We start from the raw sequence: 17894 nt of genomic DNA, 5'->3' as shown, positions 1-17894 counted from the left end.
TTTCCAATTTCAATTTCAGGGGGGAAAAATCCCTTTTGTTTGTCAATAGTAGTGTTTTGAGGGTTCATATGGTAGAGGAGTCACTGTGGCTCTGTGCTCCACAGCCTGGGGGAAAGTGTGAGCCAGGCCTGGGTGGGTTTTGTGAGTCAAGGCCTCCTCAGAAGCCTAGAAGTCTAGAGCCTTTTCTTGCCTTATAATGGATAGCACAGACATTTCCGCTTAATATCTCTGTCTCCCCTCCTTCGGGCCTCTTTGTGGATTCAGTGGCAAGAATCTGCCTTGCACAGACCCTACACAATCACTGCGCATGTCTGTATGTATTTCTTAAAAGGAAGGCATGAGAAGATGAAGCCCATTTGGAAAAGCAGGACCGGCCATTCAGACTGGAAGGGCTGGCACCTTTTGCGGCAGGAAAGAAGCTCCTCAGGAGTGGTGGCTTCCTGTGTCTCTTAATTGGTTAGCCCCCTAACCTCATATATCAGCAAGAATATGGAGTACAAACACCATTCAGCTCTGGCACTATACCCAGGGTGCTCCCATGTCCAGAATGCCTGCAGATTGGGAAACCAAAGCAGCACTTCTGCACAGCCCACCCCACTGGCTCCGTTCCTGCTTATGGAGGATCTGAGAGCTCATCACAGCCATTTGGCTTTGTAGCAGTGATTCTCAACCACAGCTACACATGAGAATCTCCTGAGATTTCAACAAACACCCTTGTCCAGGCCTTACTCAAGCCTACTTATATCTGCATTTCTGGGGGAGGCCTCTAGGCACCATAACGAATGTTGGCAGGGCTGACAATCCTTGTCTCATGATCTAGAGAAAGTCACCAGCCTGGTGACACATGTATGTGGATGTGAGCACACACTATTGTATTTACTCAATCATGGTGTATCTGTCACACAACTTAATGACACATTGCTAGCTGGGTACTAGTGACTTATGCCTAGAATCCTTGCTGCTTAGGAGGCTGAGATCAGAGGATTGTGGTTCAAAGCCAGCCTGGGCAGAAAAGTTCATAAGACTCTTTTCTCTGATTAACCACCAAAAAGCCAGAAGTGGAAACTCTGGCTCAAGTGGGAGAGTGCTAGCTTTGAGCAGAAAAGCTCTGGGACAGTGCCCAGGTTATGAGTTCAATTAAGCCCCAGGACAGAGGAGCATTTTCACGCACGCGCACACACACATTGCTGATTGCTCTAGAGAAAAGACATAAGTTATACATGGGGCATGGACATTGTAGCTCACGGACAGTCTAGGAGGTGACACTCAGGGAAATACATCTTTCCTGCTCACCTTGTGTCTTCCTCATGGAACAACACGGAGGCCAGGTGCAGCCCAGAGCACCCACTGGAATGTGCTTCCTTCACCCTTTGGCAAAGACAAGGGTGAGAGTTTGTTAGGCTTTAGGGGATGGCTGGAGTCCCATCAGTTTAAGCAAACATCTGCTTGGTAGTGTGGGAGGACCAATGCCTGTTAAGATCTGAGACTTGAAACCAGTTAACAGATATTTAAATGTGATTTTTTTCTGGTTCCAGATATGCCCAGGAGCTAGTGATAGGCACACAAGAAATTAGGTTAGAGAAAATCAATTGCTTAAAAAAAAAATCTCCTTAAGTCTTTGTGATATCCGAGACTCTTCTGGAAGTTTCTTCTTTGTCTCTGGTGATCTACATTCTCCTGCTTGTTTATTCATGCCTTGACCAGTTCATGAGCATGTGCTGTGTTCTAGAGATGTGATGTGCAAATTACAAGAAAAACCCCTATTCACAAGAAGTTTGTAATCTAGTGGAGATGGCTAGGTGAAGGGTGTGTGTATCATCACTACAGCTGTGCACATATCATAACATGTGGTCTCGTGACCATAGGAGAAGGAAGAGCCACTAAGGTCAGCCTGGATTGAGTGCAAGAGCAGGTCAGGAGAGCTTCTCTCTATCCCTGCCTTTCTGACAGCTCCTTCCTGGGGGCTCTGGGACTCCTGTTGTCTCCCCTACCTCCTCTGTGTACCCGATACTGTCCAGAATTCTACCTCTGGACATCTCTTTTATCTGCTTCCTCACATTCTTGCTTTTGTCTCTCTCATCTACGGCCACTACTTCTCTTCCTTTTATTTTATTTTTATGCCAGTCCTGGGGTGTGCACTTAGGTCCTCAAGGAACACTCAGATTTTGTTACTCATGGCTAACGCTTTACCACTTGAGCCATGCCTCCAATTCCTATAGCTATACTTCTTATGGCATCTGCCAAGTAAATGGCTTTCAAAGCTGTGCTAACACCACTATTTGAGGCTCACCTGCCCCTTATTTTCTTTCTTTCTTTTGGCTGGACTTGAATTGCAGGATGTCAGCCTTGGGGGGAAGAGGCCAATCATGTCTTCTCCCCACTTCTACATCAATGAGATACATCCCACATTTCTTTTTCTAGAAGTCCTCAGTGTCAACTTTCCCTCCTCTTAGGAATAATGAAACATGACATGAGCCCTGTCCACATGTAATTTTCTACAGAAGTCTGCTTTCCCAGCAAACCTTACCAGCCAATCTGGACTACACCGGGGCACTACTGATGGTGGGGCTGTTTCAGGTGCATGTGTGCAGCTGGCTTCTCAGGCTTTCTCTCTTCCCCTTCCCTGTGCCATTACTTTCCCAAAGTGAGGGCCTGAATATATCGACGGCTTGCAGTACTTCGCAGCTGCCTCCCAAATTTTGAAGGGATTCTTTGCCTGGAACTCAAAGAACCTGAAGTGTGACTTCAGTCTATCTTCCCAGCTGTATATCTCCTGGCTTTTCCTCCACGTTCCCTGTGCTCCAGCCAAATGCGATGACTCACTGCTATCCAAGTATGCTCCCTTCTTCCCTCTAAGCAAGAGCCCATGCTCACCCCTTGGCTTGTTCTCTTGCCTCCCCTGGTTTATAATTGAAGAAATCCAAGGGGTCTATCTTTTATCAGTTTTCCCAGAAACCTATGCTGATGCTATGCACCCAGATGTGACCTCTCTATCATCTACCTTTCACCTTACCTCAGAATCATCTGGATATTGTCTCTTTCCCTCTTGTGAAGGGCATGCTCTTGGGGAGGGGTTGTTGTATCTTGGCCATCTCACGCTACTTTGGAAAGTGAAGGTATTTCATCAGTGTTACTGAACTGATGATAGTTTGCCTGTGCCAGGGGACTTTGATTTAGAGAATGTTTGTGATTTGAAGTTGGGGTGGGTGGCGGGGAGGTTCATCTCTGCTTAACAGGGGTCCCAGTTTCAGGGCTGGACAGGGTGTTTGAAATAACTGTACAAACCAATCCTCTTCTCCCTCCAGATGTGGACGAGTGCTTGGACAACAATGGCGGCTGCCAGCACACCTGTGTCAATGTCATGGGGAGCTACGAGTGTCGCTGCAAGGAGGGCTTTTTCCTGAGTGACAATCAGCACACGTGCATTCACCGCTTGGAAGGTACCTGGGCTGTGGGGGATGGGCCTTGGGCAGAGTGGCATCTGAGAGCTCCCCTCCCCCTCCCCGCACTCATAATGACTTCTGCAGGGAAGTGGAGCTTCTGGAAACTCTGGAGGCCAGGGGACAAGTCCAGACCCTGCTGCTGGGAGACTTCACCTTCTTTACCTGGGGGTACTGCTAGGTCCTTGCAAGTGTTTGCACTCTCTGACCCTAATTCTGTAAATAGAGTGCATTTCAAACTTGTCTAGATGTTTCTGGAGACATAGATGGTTGGAGGATCTGCCAAAGTTCCCCCCCCCCCCCCCCAGAGAGTACTGAAAACCACCACCCCGGGTCTGCCTGTCCCTCGCTGTATAGGTGGGGCAGGGAGGGGGCAGGGTCTTCCCAAGGAGGCTGGCCACGTGTTGCTCTTTCTTCAGCCCTGAGCTAGTTCTGGCCCTTCTCTGTGTTTTGCATTTTTGATCTCCAAGTCTTTGGGCTGAGGGAGGAGGGAGGAGGGAGGACTGGTTCTCCCTCAGCTGGGCTCTGTGCTGTGGTTTCTTTCATCTGTGTCACTATGTACATGCAGTCCTTTGCAAATGGGCAGAAAACCCTTCTAATGGCCTCCCTTTCATTCTCTTTGATTTGAGTTCATACCTTTCTTTTTTTCTTTATTCCTTTTACTTTGTCCCAGTCTTGGAAGGAAGAGGCATTAGGGCAGGTGGCCAATCAGTTATTTTTAACTGTCATCCTTTTAATAGTTCTCTGCCCTTTTTAAGCCACAGAGCCACATGGTGGTAGTGATATTTCTTTGGGGGTTGCATCTGCATGTTTTCTTTCCTTTTTTTTTTTTTTTTAAGAACAAGTGCCCTAAGTGCTAACCTACTAAGTTATTTTTTTTTAAGCAGTGCCTTGTATTCATTCCCATAACTCAAGGGTGGGATCATTTTAAGTTCTACTATTTATCCAAAAATTTATAGATTCAGTGTTTATCATGGTCTTAGTGCCTTTTCAATGATTTCTTCAGGGACAATTATTTTTGTCTCATTTTCTGAGACCGATGGCTTATCCCTTACCTCTAAATTAGAATGCTTGCTTGCATGTAAATAGGGTCAGAGAAGCCACCAGAGGTCAGCAGGTTTGATTGTCCTTATGACAACTGTGCTCATTCTCAGTGTTTGGGGGACCAAGTGTCCTATGCACCAGGTCTAATCACCCAGATTTCTTATCTTCTGCTAGGTGTGGCTCTTGATAGAATGGTGGTTGGGTCTCATTTCCTGCCTGGTTCTCTGGACTCTGGCGTGTACCGAAGTCTTTTCTGAAGCAACCAGAACAGAGGTGGAAATGACTTGGGCTGCCAATAGCAGAGGGTGAACTGAATCTCAGGGAATCTCTCCTTCTGGTTGCCCTCCATGGTAAATAGCTCCGGCTTTCTTTTCTCATGGCTGGAGAGAGAGAGAAAGGGACCTGTAGGTAAAGCTACTGTTTGAACCTCCCCACTATGGACCCTCCCTCCCACCCTTACTGAGCAAAATTCATATTCTCTCTTAGCCTTGTATTCCAGACCCCTGGCTCCTGGCTCCTCCTCCCCCCCGCCCCCCGCCCCATCAGCCCCTAGACTGATTAGAGAGCCAGGCTCCTTAGACAGAGGCAAATACCAATGCAGTTCCTTCCTGCAAAGCTGTGTTTTCTAAATTTTCTACAATTCAGACATTCTTGGATCCCCTGAAGAGTATTTAAAATCAACATATTCGTCTGGAGGTAAAAACCAAAATCCAAGAATTTAAGTTGTGGTCTGGAAGTTCTTTCTGTGATATTCTGCTGCATTTCAACCTGACTGCTTGGCAAATGCATGTCAGTTTGAGCTACCAGATTGTGGCAATTTCTAGAGGTGACCCCTTCCGTACCAGGATGTTAGTTCTTCAACTACAGCAACCCATAAAGAGTGTGTTTGAGACTTCTTCCATCTTCATGTATTAAGTTCTTAAGGAATTAAAACCCATAGTTGGTACTCTAAAAATGGTTAAAAGAAGCCGATGCCTTCAGGCAAGCGTTTTCTAGTGATGCTTAAAAATATTATTTATTAAGCATCCTTCAATACAGGAGATCATAATAACTGATTCCGAGGGAAAGCTCCAGCCATTGATTTTTTTTTGAAACCTTCAGAGGTCTCCGAGCTCTAAGGAAGGAGCTGTGTGTTTTCACCCATGTAATAGGTATGGGCTTAAGAGAAGCCCATCACTCCCAGCCTGGCTTTGTTCCTATTCATGGCCACTCAGGCTCTCAAAATGAGCATTCCACTTTGGTTTTGTCTGCTCTGAGAATACACTGCCCTGTCCATGTAATGTTGAGGGTGTCGGGGTGGTGAGAAAGACGTTGTACTCACCTTCAAAGTACGGGAAGGGTAGGGGTGGAAAGGAAGGTTGATGGTTTTTAGAAAAAGACCTTCAAGAGAAGAGAATGAGAAAAGGCTGGGACTCCCCATCCTTTACTTGGTAAATTTGCTTCGAGGGATTTTCCTTGTCTCTTTAGATTCTTGAGCAGTGAATGAATAAAGGTATGGAAAACACAAAAGTCTTGGGCCCCTGCTTCTGGAATCGGCAGGCTCTGATCCCACAGCAAGCATAGAGCTCCCGTGTATTGGGAAGGCTCTCTACTCTTTAGGCGAGTTGAGGCATCATAGCTCTTGAGTGATACAAGAACCTTCTCTTGTCTCTATGAATGGACCTATCTCAATGTAATGACATATGGAGCGGATGGGGACCTAATAGGACAGATCTGTGTTCTACCCTACCATTCGCAGCTCCCCTGCAGCTCAGGACTCTTGACTACAGCCTGGTCATCTGCTGCATGCTGCTGTTTTGCAGAGGGCCTGAGCTGTATGAATAAGGATCACGGCTGTAGTCACATCTGCAAGGAGGCCCCAAGGGGCAGTGTTGCCTGCGAGTGTAGACCTGGTTTTGAGCTGGCTAAGAACCAGAGAGACTGCGTCTGTAAGTATAGGCGGGTATTTAGTTGCACTGCTTTCTATAGAAACACCACCACAGGGCACAGCAGCAGCTCATAGAAGGCATCTGGCATGAGAACTGTGGGCCAAGTGCTTACTTTGCTGCTGAAGGGAGACATTTTCAAGGGAATTAATTGGGGTAGGGAGAGGAGAGGAGAAGAGTGGGTAGTTGAGAGGGTAAAATGCCACCAAAGGATGACTTATGCATATGCAGAAATGTCACAGTACCATAATACGCGTTGTACAATAATTTGTATAATAATCTGCATTGATAATGTCTATTTATCGGTGCTGGGGCTTTAACGTAGTCCTGCACATGCTATACGAGTGCTGTCGTTGAGCTACATGCGTTGCCCTGTAATTAAACATTTTAAAAGGAACTAATCAGAAGGAAGTAGCGTATGACCACTGGGAGGGTGAGATTCCCTTAGACCTCAGAGGAAAATCGAATTTCTTCATCTGGAAATCAGAGCTACTTTGCTACCTGATCTCTGCTTCCTTTCTAAGCCTATCTTCCCCCCTTTTCCCAAACACTAAATTCCTTGTCTTTTGGAGGGAACACCCCATGTCCTTTGATGCTTCTGAGGCTTTTCAGGCCCTCCTACTTTCTTAGCATGGTGGCTTTTACTCAGCCTTCAACATCCCACTTAACTTCTAGGTAATGATGGTAAGGATCACAGTTACCCTTTCTGAGGCATTTGTTATGTGCCAAAGGCTTGTCTCAAGATGTACCATGTCCCCTTTAGTTCTTATAAGCACCACCCTCTGAGCTAAGGATTCTTATTCTCATTTTCAGTTAAGCAAATGGTGGGAAAGGTAAAGCAACAAGGTCACACTGGGAGGAAGTAGCAAACCAGTATTCTACCCTAGGCCAAACTCTAAAGCTGTATCTCCTCATCACCACACTGCACTGCCTCAAAAGCCACTTTGTGTGTTGGCTCTGTAACACAGTTTATCCCTTAGTCACAGTGCCTGACACTCTGAGGTAGATTGTATGATTAAGGGTCTGATTCTATGAGCAGTTCCATGTCAGGAACTTTGTCTTTGCCTCTCAGTCCTTGCCTCATGTCCGCTGCTCAAGGAATGGTTGAATGGAGGTGTACACAGAATTGACTTAGCTGCCACACGACAGTGGTAACAAAACCCCAATAGGGAACAAGAAACAACTGGCAATGAGTGGTTTCTAAACCACATGCACACCACAGGATTTTCCTTTAGGATCTCTTCCTAAAGCCATGGCCTGACACTCCTGCAGTGTGCTGCAACTCCTCCTTTCCAGTGAGAAGATGGTTCCGTGGTGAGACACTTCTCTCCATTATTTCCATCTTGAAGCAGAGGGCAGCCTCTAAGCCTGCCAAATCATGGCTGTCACCTTCAAACAATAGTCTGACAGGCTCTTACCCCCTCCCCACCAAGTAAGACTGTCTCTGGGGTTTCAATGGGGCTGAGCAGAGCACAGACACTTCCTCTGCCTTTAGACCGTGAAAGGAGAACCCAGGCTCTCCCAAGACTTAGTGGAGCAAGATTTTTTTTTTTAACATATTTTTGTTTTGTTTTGTTTTGTTTTGCCGGTCCTGGAGCTTGGACTCAGGGCCTGAGCACTGACCCTGGCTTCTTTTTCCTCAAGGCTAGCACTCTACCACTTGAGCCACAGCACCACTTCTGGCTTTTTCTGTGTATGCAGTGCTGAGGAATCGAACCCAGGGCTTCATGCATGCTAGGCAAGCACTCTACCACTAGGCCACATTCCCAGCCTCATAACTTCTAGAATTTTAGTTTTTCAGGTGTCAGTTGATACAGGTAGAACATTTATAAGTTATTATTATTATTTGTGTATGTGTGTTGGTACTGGGATTTGAACTCAGGGCCTGGGAACTGTCTTTTAGCTCTTTTCCTCAAGGCTAGTGCTAAGCACATCTACTTCCATATTTTTGGTGATTAATTAGAAGTAAGAGTCCCACAGACTTTCTTCCCTGGGCTGGCTTCAAGCCACGAGTCTCATATCTCAGTTTTCCCAGTAGCTAGGATTGTAGGCATGAGCCACCAGTGCCTGGCATAGGTTATTACTTTTGTTTAGAAAATTAAATGTTTTAAAGATATTATTGCTTAAATAAAATTGTTATAATAGTTGAAGCATTAAAAAGAAAAACAAAGGTGAATTATACCACACCACCAACTATTCTGATTTTTTTTCACATTCCTATTTAGTTGTCACTCATGCATATATACAATTTTTATGTAAGTATAATCACAGAACAGCTCCTTTCGCACATTGCAAATATGTAATTAGTTCCTCCAAATTAGAAAAATTACAAGGGCTTATGTAAGAATTCAAACACTCGGAAGTATGTAAAGAAAACATGTAATCTCCTCCTCTCACTTCCCTTGCCAGAGGTAACTCTTAACAGTTTGATGAGTAGATAGCTTTATAGTTGGCTTCTTAAATTTATGTTTTGGCCTCTCATCAATGCACTCACACACCGTTTTCATAATTATTGGTTAATGTTGCATTAGCTGTTCCTCTGGTTAAGTTCTCTTTTAACAAATCCAGATGGAATCTGATGAGAGAAATCCTAATATGTATATATGTGCAAGTGAAATATTGTCCATTTTTTCCAGACATGAAGTACTACAGAATTTCCCCAAGTTGTGCTACTGGAAACTTCTCCAGATAGAGCAAAGGAGTCTAGAATCCCTTCTAAATCATGAGAATCTGCCCCACTCTCAACTTTCCTGTCTCCATCCTACTGTAGAATCTTGTTTAAATCTCTGCTGTCTATAGTATGCCTGTCTGCTTACACAGACCTGGTCAGGGTCTGAGTGGGACTTCTATCTAGTATGCACAGTGCCTGGCATCTTCTAGGCACTCAAATGCTCTCTGAATGAAAAAGTCACAGTTCCTCCAGGTTGTGGAAACCTCGGTGATGCTTTATGTATTGATTCATGTTGTACTCAGTGACCTGTAACCATGGAAACGGCGGGTGTCAGCACTCCTGTGAAGACACAGCGGAAGGCCCCGAGTGTAGCTGTCATCCGGGGTATAAGTTGCACACAGATGGAAGAAGCTGCTTTGGTGAGTGGTGACCCTCACTCTGGATGAGGATCTGCTCCAGCCTATCCACTGTGAATTCAAACCCGAATCTTAAAACCCTCCTGGTGTTTAGCCCCAGGTACCGGGGTTGCTGATTTCTCTGCTCCCAAACAGGCCCCAGCAATACACTTCACATATTGCTATGGGAGGGCCCTAATTTGGGGACGGAGGTCCCTCTTTTCCAGTCTGACAGGCTGGTATTCTGGAGATGGGGAGAATACGTTCCCAAAGGGCCAGGGTGGTAAGAAGTTAAGGCTAGCTGATTGGGATGACACAGCAGCCATTGTAGTCAACAGATAAGTATTCCTGTTGGGATGCCCTGCCTTTTGTGGCAAGCCATTTATATATAACTTTATTGTAGAGGATTCTAAGCCTAGCTTCCTTTTGTCCTAACCTAAGAGTAACCTAAGAGTGAATTTTAAGCTTGCATTCCTTAGTGTCTCATTGCAATGTACTTCCAAAAATGTCTGTATTTAATGTTTATAAGGATTGGCCACGGTTTAATGTGCTGTTTCTTACAGAGCTTCATTAGGATACACTTTGGTTGAGTGAGCAGTCACGTATCTTAACATTGTTTTCAGTCTGGGATTTCAGCAGAAAGGGTTATGTGGGCAATGAATGATCTGACTCATGCAACTGAGAACTGAGATCTTTTGATTCCCTTACAGAACGAGAGGACACTGCCCCAGAGGGGACAGAAAGCAATGCCACATCAGTGGCAGATGGGGATAAGCGGGTGAAACGGCGGCTGCTCATGGGTAGGCACCTTCTCTCCCTGCCATGACCCCTGACACTGTCCCTTTATCTCCTCAGCTCACTGCGCCAGGCCTGAGCTTGGGGACCACATGTCCTCAGGCCAGCGGGACTGGGGTGAACAGCTCTTGGAAGCAGATCATGTGGTTTCTTTACCCACTGCTGTTGCTTTGTTGCCAGCCAAGAACCCCAGAACTGTGCAAGAGGGCTGGCCATCTATCTGAATAATCAGGGGAAATTGGGTAATAAAATCTGTGTCAGCTGGTCACCTGTGGCTCACACCTGTAATTCTAGCTACTCAGAAGGCTGAGATCTGAGGTTTGTGGTTCTAAGCCATCCCTGACAGGAAAGTGTGGGGCTCTTATCTCCAATTTAAAAAGTTAGAAGTAGAGCTATGGCTCAACCGGTAGAATGCTAGCTTTGAGCAAAAAAGAGCTCAAGGACAGCACCCAGGCCTGGGTTTCAAGCCCTAGGACTAGCATGAAAGCAAGAAAGGAAGGAAGGAAGGAAGGAAGGAAGGAAGGAAGGAAGGAAGGAAGGAAGGAAGGAAGGTTTTAATCTACTCAGGAGGCTGAGATCTGATTACAGTTCAAAGCTAGCTAGTCTGGGCAGGAAATTCCATGAGACTCATCTCTAGTTCACTACTAGAAAGCCAGAAGTGTACAGAACTTGAGGGAAAAATGATGAGCAAACAGCAGTGGAGCTCACTGGACACTGGTGAAAGTGAACTGTATGGTTCGTGGGTGGGAATGGGAGGGAGCGACTGAGAGACAGTGAGGGAACAGAAGACACTGTACAAAAGGAAATGCACTCATTACCTGACTCATGAAATCGTAATTCCTTTGTACACCACCTCTATAAAAACAATAAAGTAAATCAATTATTTTTTTGAAATCCCCCCAAAGCCAGTGGAATTGTGGTTTAAGTGGTAGTGCTAGCCTTAAGCAAAAAAGTTAAAGAAGGGCTGGAGGACTGGAGTTTAAGCCCAAGTACTTGCGTGCACACACACACATAGAATAATGGCACACACACACAAAAAGATAATAATGTGCAAAAGTACCAGAGTTTAGTGCCTGGGACGTGGTGGGTGGCCAGAGAATGTCAGTTCCCTTCTTTCTGAGTCACTGTAATGACAAGCACTTTGGGTCGCCTCCAGCTTAACATGGTGATGCGTCCACTTTTGTACTTACCGTGTCTTCCATTTCTGACTCAGCCAAATGCTAGCCTAGGGATGAATGGGGCAGAGTGGCACTTGGCCGTGGATATGGCAAGGCTGGCCAGCAGGCCTGACAGTTGAGCTGGAGATGAGAGAGCCGAGGCAGGGCTTATGGGGTACGACCAGACAGATCCTTTGACACATCATTCTAGAGAGATTTTGGCTCATTCTGAATAAAAATCATCTTTGAAAAGCTTCTGGGTTTGCTAGTCAGGTAAGATACTGAGCAACCATTGATCACAAAGCAGATCACCTTTCTAAGTCCGAGTCTCCCTTTTAAAAGTGATTTTTTTAATGACCTAAAACTGTGCATATGAATACTATAGGAGCACTCACCACCTAGCTTACAGTGGCTATGTCATCTCCCTATCTCATAAGGTCCCATCTCCTCCTCCCATTACCAGAAGCCGTGATTCTCAACTCTCCCGGTTGTTTCTTTTGCTAACCCTCCTCCATATTTCTGAGAAATGAAGTACATCCACCTATTTATTTCCTTCTTTGGGCAATACTGGGATTTAAACTCTTAACCTTACTCTTTCTCTTTCATTACTCTTTCTAGGCAGTGGCTTGACCACTGAGCTATAACCCTAGCTTACAACATTTTGTTGTTGTTATTGTTGATTGTTGGGCTTGAACTCAGGGCCCAGGCATTGTACCTGAACTTTCTTGCTCAAGGCTAATGCTCTATGTACACCCTTAGAGCCACAGCTCCATGTTCATTTTTTTTAGGTGGCAAATTGTCGATAAGAGCCTCACAGACTTTCCTGCTTGGTCTAGCTTCCAGCCGCAATCCTCAGATCTCAGCCCCTCCTGAGTAGCTGGAATTATAGGCGTGAGTCACCAGCACCCAGCTTTCGCAACTGTTTCTTGACATATCTGTTTAGATAGTAGCTTTTGATTCCCGACTATGGAAGTCTAGGTTTTATCTCTTCTTTTTTTTTTTTTTTGCCAGTCCTGGGCCTTGGACTCAGGGCCTGAGCACTGTCCCTGGCTTCTTCCCGCTCAAGGCTAGCACTCTGCCACTTGAGCCACAGCGCCGCTTCTGGCCGTTTTCTGTATATGTGGTGCTGGGGAATCGAACCTAGGGCCTCGTGTATCCGAGGCAGGCACTCTTGCCACTAGGCTATATCCCCAGCCCCATTATCTCTTCTTGATCCCCTTCTCCCAGCACATACGCACTCACTTCTCCTCCGTATCCTTAATATAGTTTCATCACCATTTAATCAATATTATATGTTCACATTATTGTAACTATGAATATCAATATATGATTCAACCTAGTATTACATAATTTGCTGAATATATTTTCTTTGTTTAGTTTTCTTAAGTACCTCTTACCAATTCTTTTGCAAGTCTGTGCCAGAACTCTCTAAAACCTTTCCAGTGTGATCGGATACATACAGCAGGGCCCTTCTCAACTTCTCTTCTTTGATGGATCTCTTCTGAGGCTTGCTGCAGCTCTAGGAGAGCTCAATTGAGAGTCTCCGTTGAGCTGTTCTCATGGGCCTGGGAATTCCTTTTGTTACTCTCATGTGAGGGAGGTTCGTTCCCATGTCTTGTCCTTTGTCACTTTACATGGTGAACAAGATACAGGTTTCTAAAAGCTTTGCATGCCCCCAATGTCTTTATATTCTACCTTCACCCCTCATTGAGAATTTGACTCAGAATTCCAAGTTGTAAAGAATATTCTATTAGTTTAGATTTTAGTGATCCACTGTTTTCTCGTGTGTGTGTGTGTGTGTGTGTGTGTGTGTGTGTGTGTGTGTGTGTACACACCACTCCTAGGGCTTGGACTTAGGCACTGTCCCTGAGCTTCTTTTGCTCAGGGCTAGTGCTCTACCACTTGAGCCACAGCTCTACTACTGGATTCTGGTAGGTATTTGGAGTTAAGAGTCGCACAGACTTTGTTGCCTGAGCTGGCTTCAAACTGCAATCCTCAGATTTCAGCCTCCTGAGTAGCCAAGATTACAGATGTGAACCACCAATGCCCAACACTGTTTTCATTGTGAGAAACTGGTGGAAATTTCTCTGGAAATTGTTAGGACTTTTTTTTGGTCCCTGGTGATCTGAAATTTCACAATAATATCCACTGTGATGCTATTTCTGTTCTGGATACTCAGTACATCTTTTCAAGATGGACATTCAGATCCCTTGGTTCTTTGATAATTTCTTTTATTCTTTTCTCTGTTTCTATCTGAAACCTCTGTTAGTTGGCTGCTGTAATTACTGAATTGATCCTCTAATTTTATTTTCTTTTATCTTTGTGCTTTTTGTCTATGTACATTCTAGGAGATTTTTCATTTTCTCTTCTAATCTTTGCAGGATTTAAAAAAAATATGTTTTTATATTTTTCCAGAATTTTATTTTGATCTTTTGTTGTAGAAACCTGCTCTTATTTTGTGTTTCCTTAACTTCCCAAGGAAATTAATTATAAGGTTGTAACTTCTCTTTGTCTATGTATTATTTTTGCTCCCTCCTAGTTTCTTTTTGCCTCTTTGACTTGGTGTGTATGTTTCATGTTAAGGGATTCCTTAAAATACCAGATAATCATTTTTAAAAAATCAATTGTGGGCTGGGAATGTGGCTTAGTGGTAGAGTGCTTGCCTAGCATGCATTAGCCCTTGGTTGGATTCCTCAGTACCACATAAACAGAAAATGCCAAAAGTGGCTCTGTGGCTCAAGTGGAAGAGCACTAGCCTTGAGCATGGAGAGGCTCAGGGATAATGCCCAGGCCCCGAGTTCAAGCCCCAGGACTAGCAAAAAAAAAACCAAAAACCAGTTGTGGGACTTAAACCCAGGGTCTGGAGACTGTCTCTGAGCTCTTTTTGCTCAAAGTGAGCACTCTACCATTTTGAGTCACTTCTGGTTTTCTAATGGTTAATTGGAGATAAGAATCTCAGGGACTTTCCTGCTCAGGTTGTCTTTGAACTGCAATCTCAGCTCTCAGCTTCCAGAGTAGCTGGGATTATAGGCATGAGCTACCAGCACCCAGCCAGAGATTTCCTGACTAGTTTTTCATATTTAATAGTGAGGGGCCAGTTGGATAATATATTAAACTTCATGTTTGGGTGAGTGGCGGTGACCTAGCCATTTCACTTGGAGATCTTCAGATGCCAGTGTCTATAGGTGTTCTCACCTGGGCAGGTCATTCAGTTGGAAAGGCACCCTTCACTCTTCTGCCTGGGTAGGATATAGGCTCAGCTGCACGTATTGTGAAGCTGCAGTTGTGGGGGATAGACTTGAGATTTTTCTTGCCAGGGGTCACATTTCCACATGACTTTGTCTCTTATCCTACTCTGCTATTCTTGGCCCCTCTCTAGTCCAACTTCTTCAGAGTATAAATTTCTCTGCTGCAGCTAAAATAGGAAAGGGGTAGTCATATGGGTACATAGAATTAGGACGAACTAACTTCCTTCATTCCTTCCTTCCACTCTTTTTCTTTCTTTCTCCTTCCTCTCTCTCTCTTTCCTTCCTTCCTTCCTTCCTTCCTTCCTTCCTTCCTTCCTTCCTTCCTTCCTTCCTTCCTTCTTTCCTTCCCTCCCTTCCTCCCTTCCTCCCTCCTTCCCTCCTTTCCTCCTTTCTTCCTTCCCTCCCTCCCTCCCGTCCTTCCTTCCCTCTCTCTCTCTCTCTCTCTCTCTGTTCCTCATTTCTCATTTTTTCTTGTTTCTTCTCTTGGCTTTTCTTTTCTTTCTTTTGCTGGTCCTAGAGCTTGAATTCATAGCCTGGGCACTGTCCCTGAGCTATTTTGCTCAAGGCTAATATTCTACCACTTGAGCCACAGCTCTCCTTCTGGCTTTTTGGTGGTAAATTGGAAATGAGAATCACACAGACTTTCCTACCCAGGCTGGCTTTGAACCATTGTCCTCAGATCCCAGCTTCCTGAATAGCTAGGACTACGGGCATGAGCCACTGATAACCTTATTTGTTTCTTATACAAGCTCTTAACCAATCTTTTTCACCTCACCTTTTTTTTCCCCTGGAGTAACTTGATATTTCTAATTGCTGAGAGCTTCCTGGGCTTCTGTGATTCACATGAGCTTTACTACTTATTGGTAGCTCCTCTATAGACCCTTAAGATGTAGCTTCTGCTATGTGAGTTGCTGCTCTTTTGGTTATATGCCAGTTTCAGAATATTTGACATCTTTTATCTGCTTGTGTTTTTTTGTCCTTAAGGATTTTCACATTTAAAAATATATTTTCTCTTATTTTAATGAGATGGAAGCATAGATAAACATACATATTATAGTTGTCATATCTCATTAGAACTGACCTCATTTCTCCAGACTATAAAATGAGGGAGCCATGGAAGCTTCTGGATGTCTAGGTGCTAACAATGGGAATAGGCCTTGCCCATTATTTGGAATAACTGTATGAAATGAAGAACTGGAAGGGCAACTGTATATTGTTCCTCATCTCCATGCTTGTAATTTAACAACTGTGGGGTGTATTTTTTTTCATGTAGTTATGACAGGCATTTCTAGCTTTCAAAAAAGATAAACTTCCGAGTAACTGGATGTTACAAAGGAGTCATTAGTCTGAAACAAGAATGACTGTGGTGGGCAATTCTTACTCTCTTGAGCATGCTCATCACTCTGACTGAAAGAAGGTGGTTCAGGATTAAGAAGGGAACATCCTCCTTTGCCCTGTCTACACTCGATCTAACCTGCCAAACATGATCACACGTAGCAGGTTGCTTGCTGTGGATTAACACGAACCATTAGTGAATTTAAACTTGTCTCTCTGTGAGAGTATGTGAATAACTCTGGTCTGTTGGAAGTTGGAAGACATCTTTACCCCTCTGATCCTGGTAACTAGCTTCCTCTGGAAATACAACCCCTTTCGATGGATAGGAGCTTCATGTGCTCTCCCTCTATCTCATCTGCAGGTGGCAGAGACTTAGGGTGTGACCAGGAGTACCATGCTTCTTGGCTTTCATGAACTTTGTCAAATATTAACAATTGTATCAGCATGTCTCTAGGAAGCTGACTGCCCTTTCTCCCTCCTTGTCAGAAACATGTGCTGTCAACAATGGAGGCTGTGATCGCACCTGTAAGGATACCTCAACAGGTGTTCACTGCAGTTGTCCTGTTGGATTCACACTGCAGCTGGATGGGAAGACATGCAAAGGTACCTTTCACCTGTCGAGCATGTGGGAGCCCCCTACTGCTGATGTGTGGGGCAGAGGCAGCTCTTCCTCTCTGTACCTCCTGAATGACTCAGCATTTGCCTGTGATTCATAGTGATGGGGATTTTTCTTCCCTGGGCTAGTGGACGGTTATAATTGAGTAAGCTTAATTAGAACAAACATAATTACACTAACTGTTGAGAAGGTCAGCCTCTACAAGCATCAAATAAACCATTGCAAGCAGTGGCCTTATTAGAAAAAGGGTTCAGGGAAACATGCATTGGCAGGAGATATTATCAACCTATCATAAATAATAGCCTTCAGATTATTATGTAAATAACAGCCAAGATCATTATCCAGAACCCTTAATGAATAACTGTACCATTAACTTTTACTGGATGAAGACAGACTACAGTGACTTGCTAGTATTCCATGGGCAAGGGTACAAAGGATTAGCTCTTTAGCATGATAAAAAAAAATAGCTAACCAGATATGAGATGAAACAGAAAAGATAAGATTGAGTATAAGAAATCACTGAGAAAACATTGAGGCTATTTGATCATAGTGTGATTTGCCAACAAATGCTCTAACGCCTTATAGCTTTAATCATTAAGCTAGAATAGAAAGTATACTAATGGGAGCTATCTTATCTTGAGAGAGCATACAGGATGAGAATATAACAGGATATCACCACTCTTTCCCAGCGTGTTTCCTTAGTGCTTATCCAGGGCATTGGTGGAAGTCAAGAGTTCTCGACTGTATGGGACACATGTCTTTAAAAAAAACAAACAACAAAAAAACTGGTTCAGCCAGACAAGAAAAAGTAGAATATTAGAACCATCAGTGAACATTCTTAAATGCTTTTATGGGTCTGTTTTTATTTCAAACAACAATGAACACATGCGCTAAAGCATTTCAGGGTTTTGTGAATCTCAAAGCAACCATTGCTGTTTGATTTACTAGTTCTTGCTTATTACAGATATTGATGAGTGCCAAACACGAAATGGAGGTTGTGACCATTTCTGCAAAAACACAGTGGGCAGTTTTGACTGTGGCTGCAAAAAAGGATTTAAGTTATTAACTGATGAGAAGTCTTGTCAAGGTATGTGCCAAAATGATAGCTGTGCTATGTAGGACCCTCTGGTTGGAAGAGACAAGATGAAACTCCCCCTACCTCCCACCAGTGTGGTAGAGGCAGTCATTAATCCAGCCCAACTTGGACTAAGGTATATTTTGGAAATTAAGCTATTAACAATTAGAGAACACTTTAAAGAACCCATGAG

General features: G+C 44.3%; 1 protein-coding gene across 2 annotated transcripts in view; it reads left to right on the top strand.

Annotated features, from left to right (window-relative positions):
* Scube2 (signal peptide, CUB domain and EGF like domain containing 2) overlaps nt 1-17894 on the top strand; it is a 72184-nt gene that overhangs the window by 13210 nt on the left and 41080 nt on the right. For both annotated transcript variants that reach the window (XM_048360840.1, XM_048360841.1), the window contains exons 4-9: nt 3306-3440; nt 6287-6412; nt 9383-9499; nt 10186-10275; nt 16497-16613; nt 17591-17713. In XM_048360840.1, the coding sequence (XP_048216797.1) occupies nt 3306-3440; nt 6287-6412; nt 9383-9499; nt 10186-10275; nt 16497-16613; nt 17591-17713 (708 nt within the window). The remainder of the gene's footprint in view (nt 1-3305; nt 3441-6286; nt 6413-9382; nt 9500-10185; nt 10276-16496; nt 16614-17590; nt 17714-17894) is intronic.

The sequence above is a fragment of the Perognathus longimembris genome, chromosome 13 (assembly GCF_023159225.1).
Source record: "Perognathus longimembris pacificus isolate PPM17 chromosome 13, ASM2315922v1, whole genome shotgun sequence".
Taxonomy (NCBI): Eukaryota; Metazoa; Chordata; class Mammalia; order Rodentia; family Heteromyidae; genus Perognathus; species Perognathus longimembris.
This window is presented reverse-complemented; position numbering and strand designations above follow the sequence as displayed.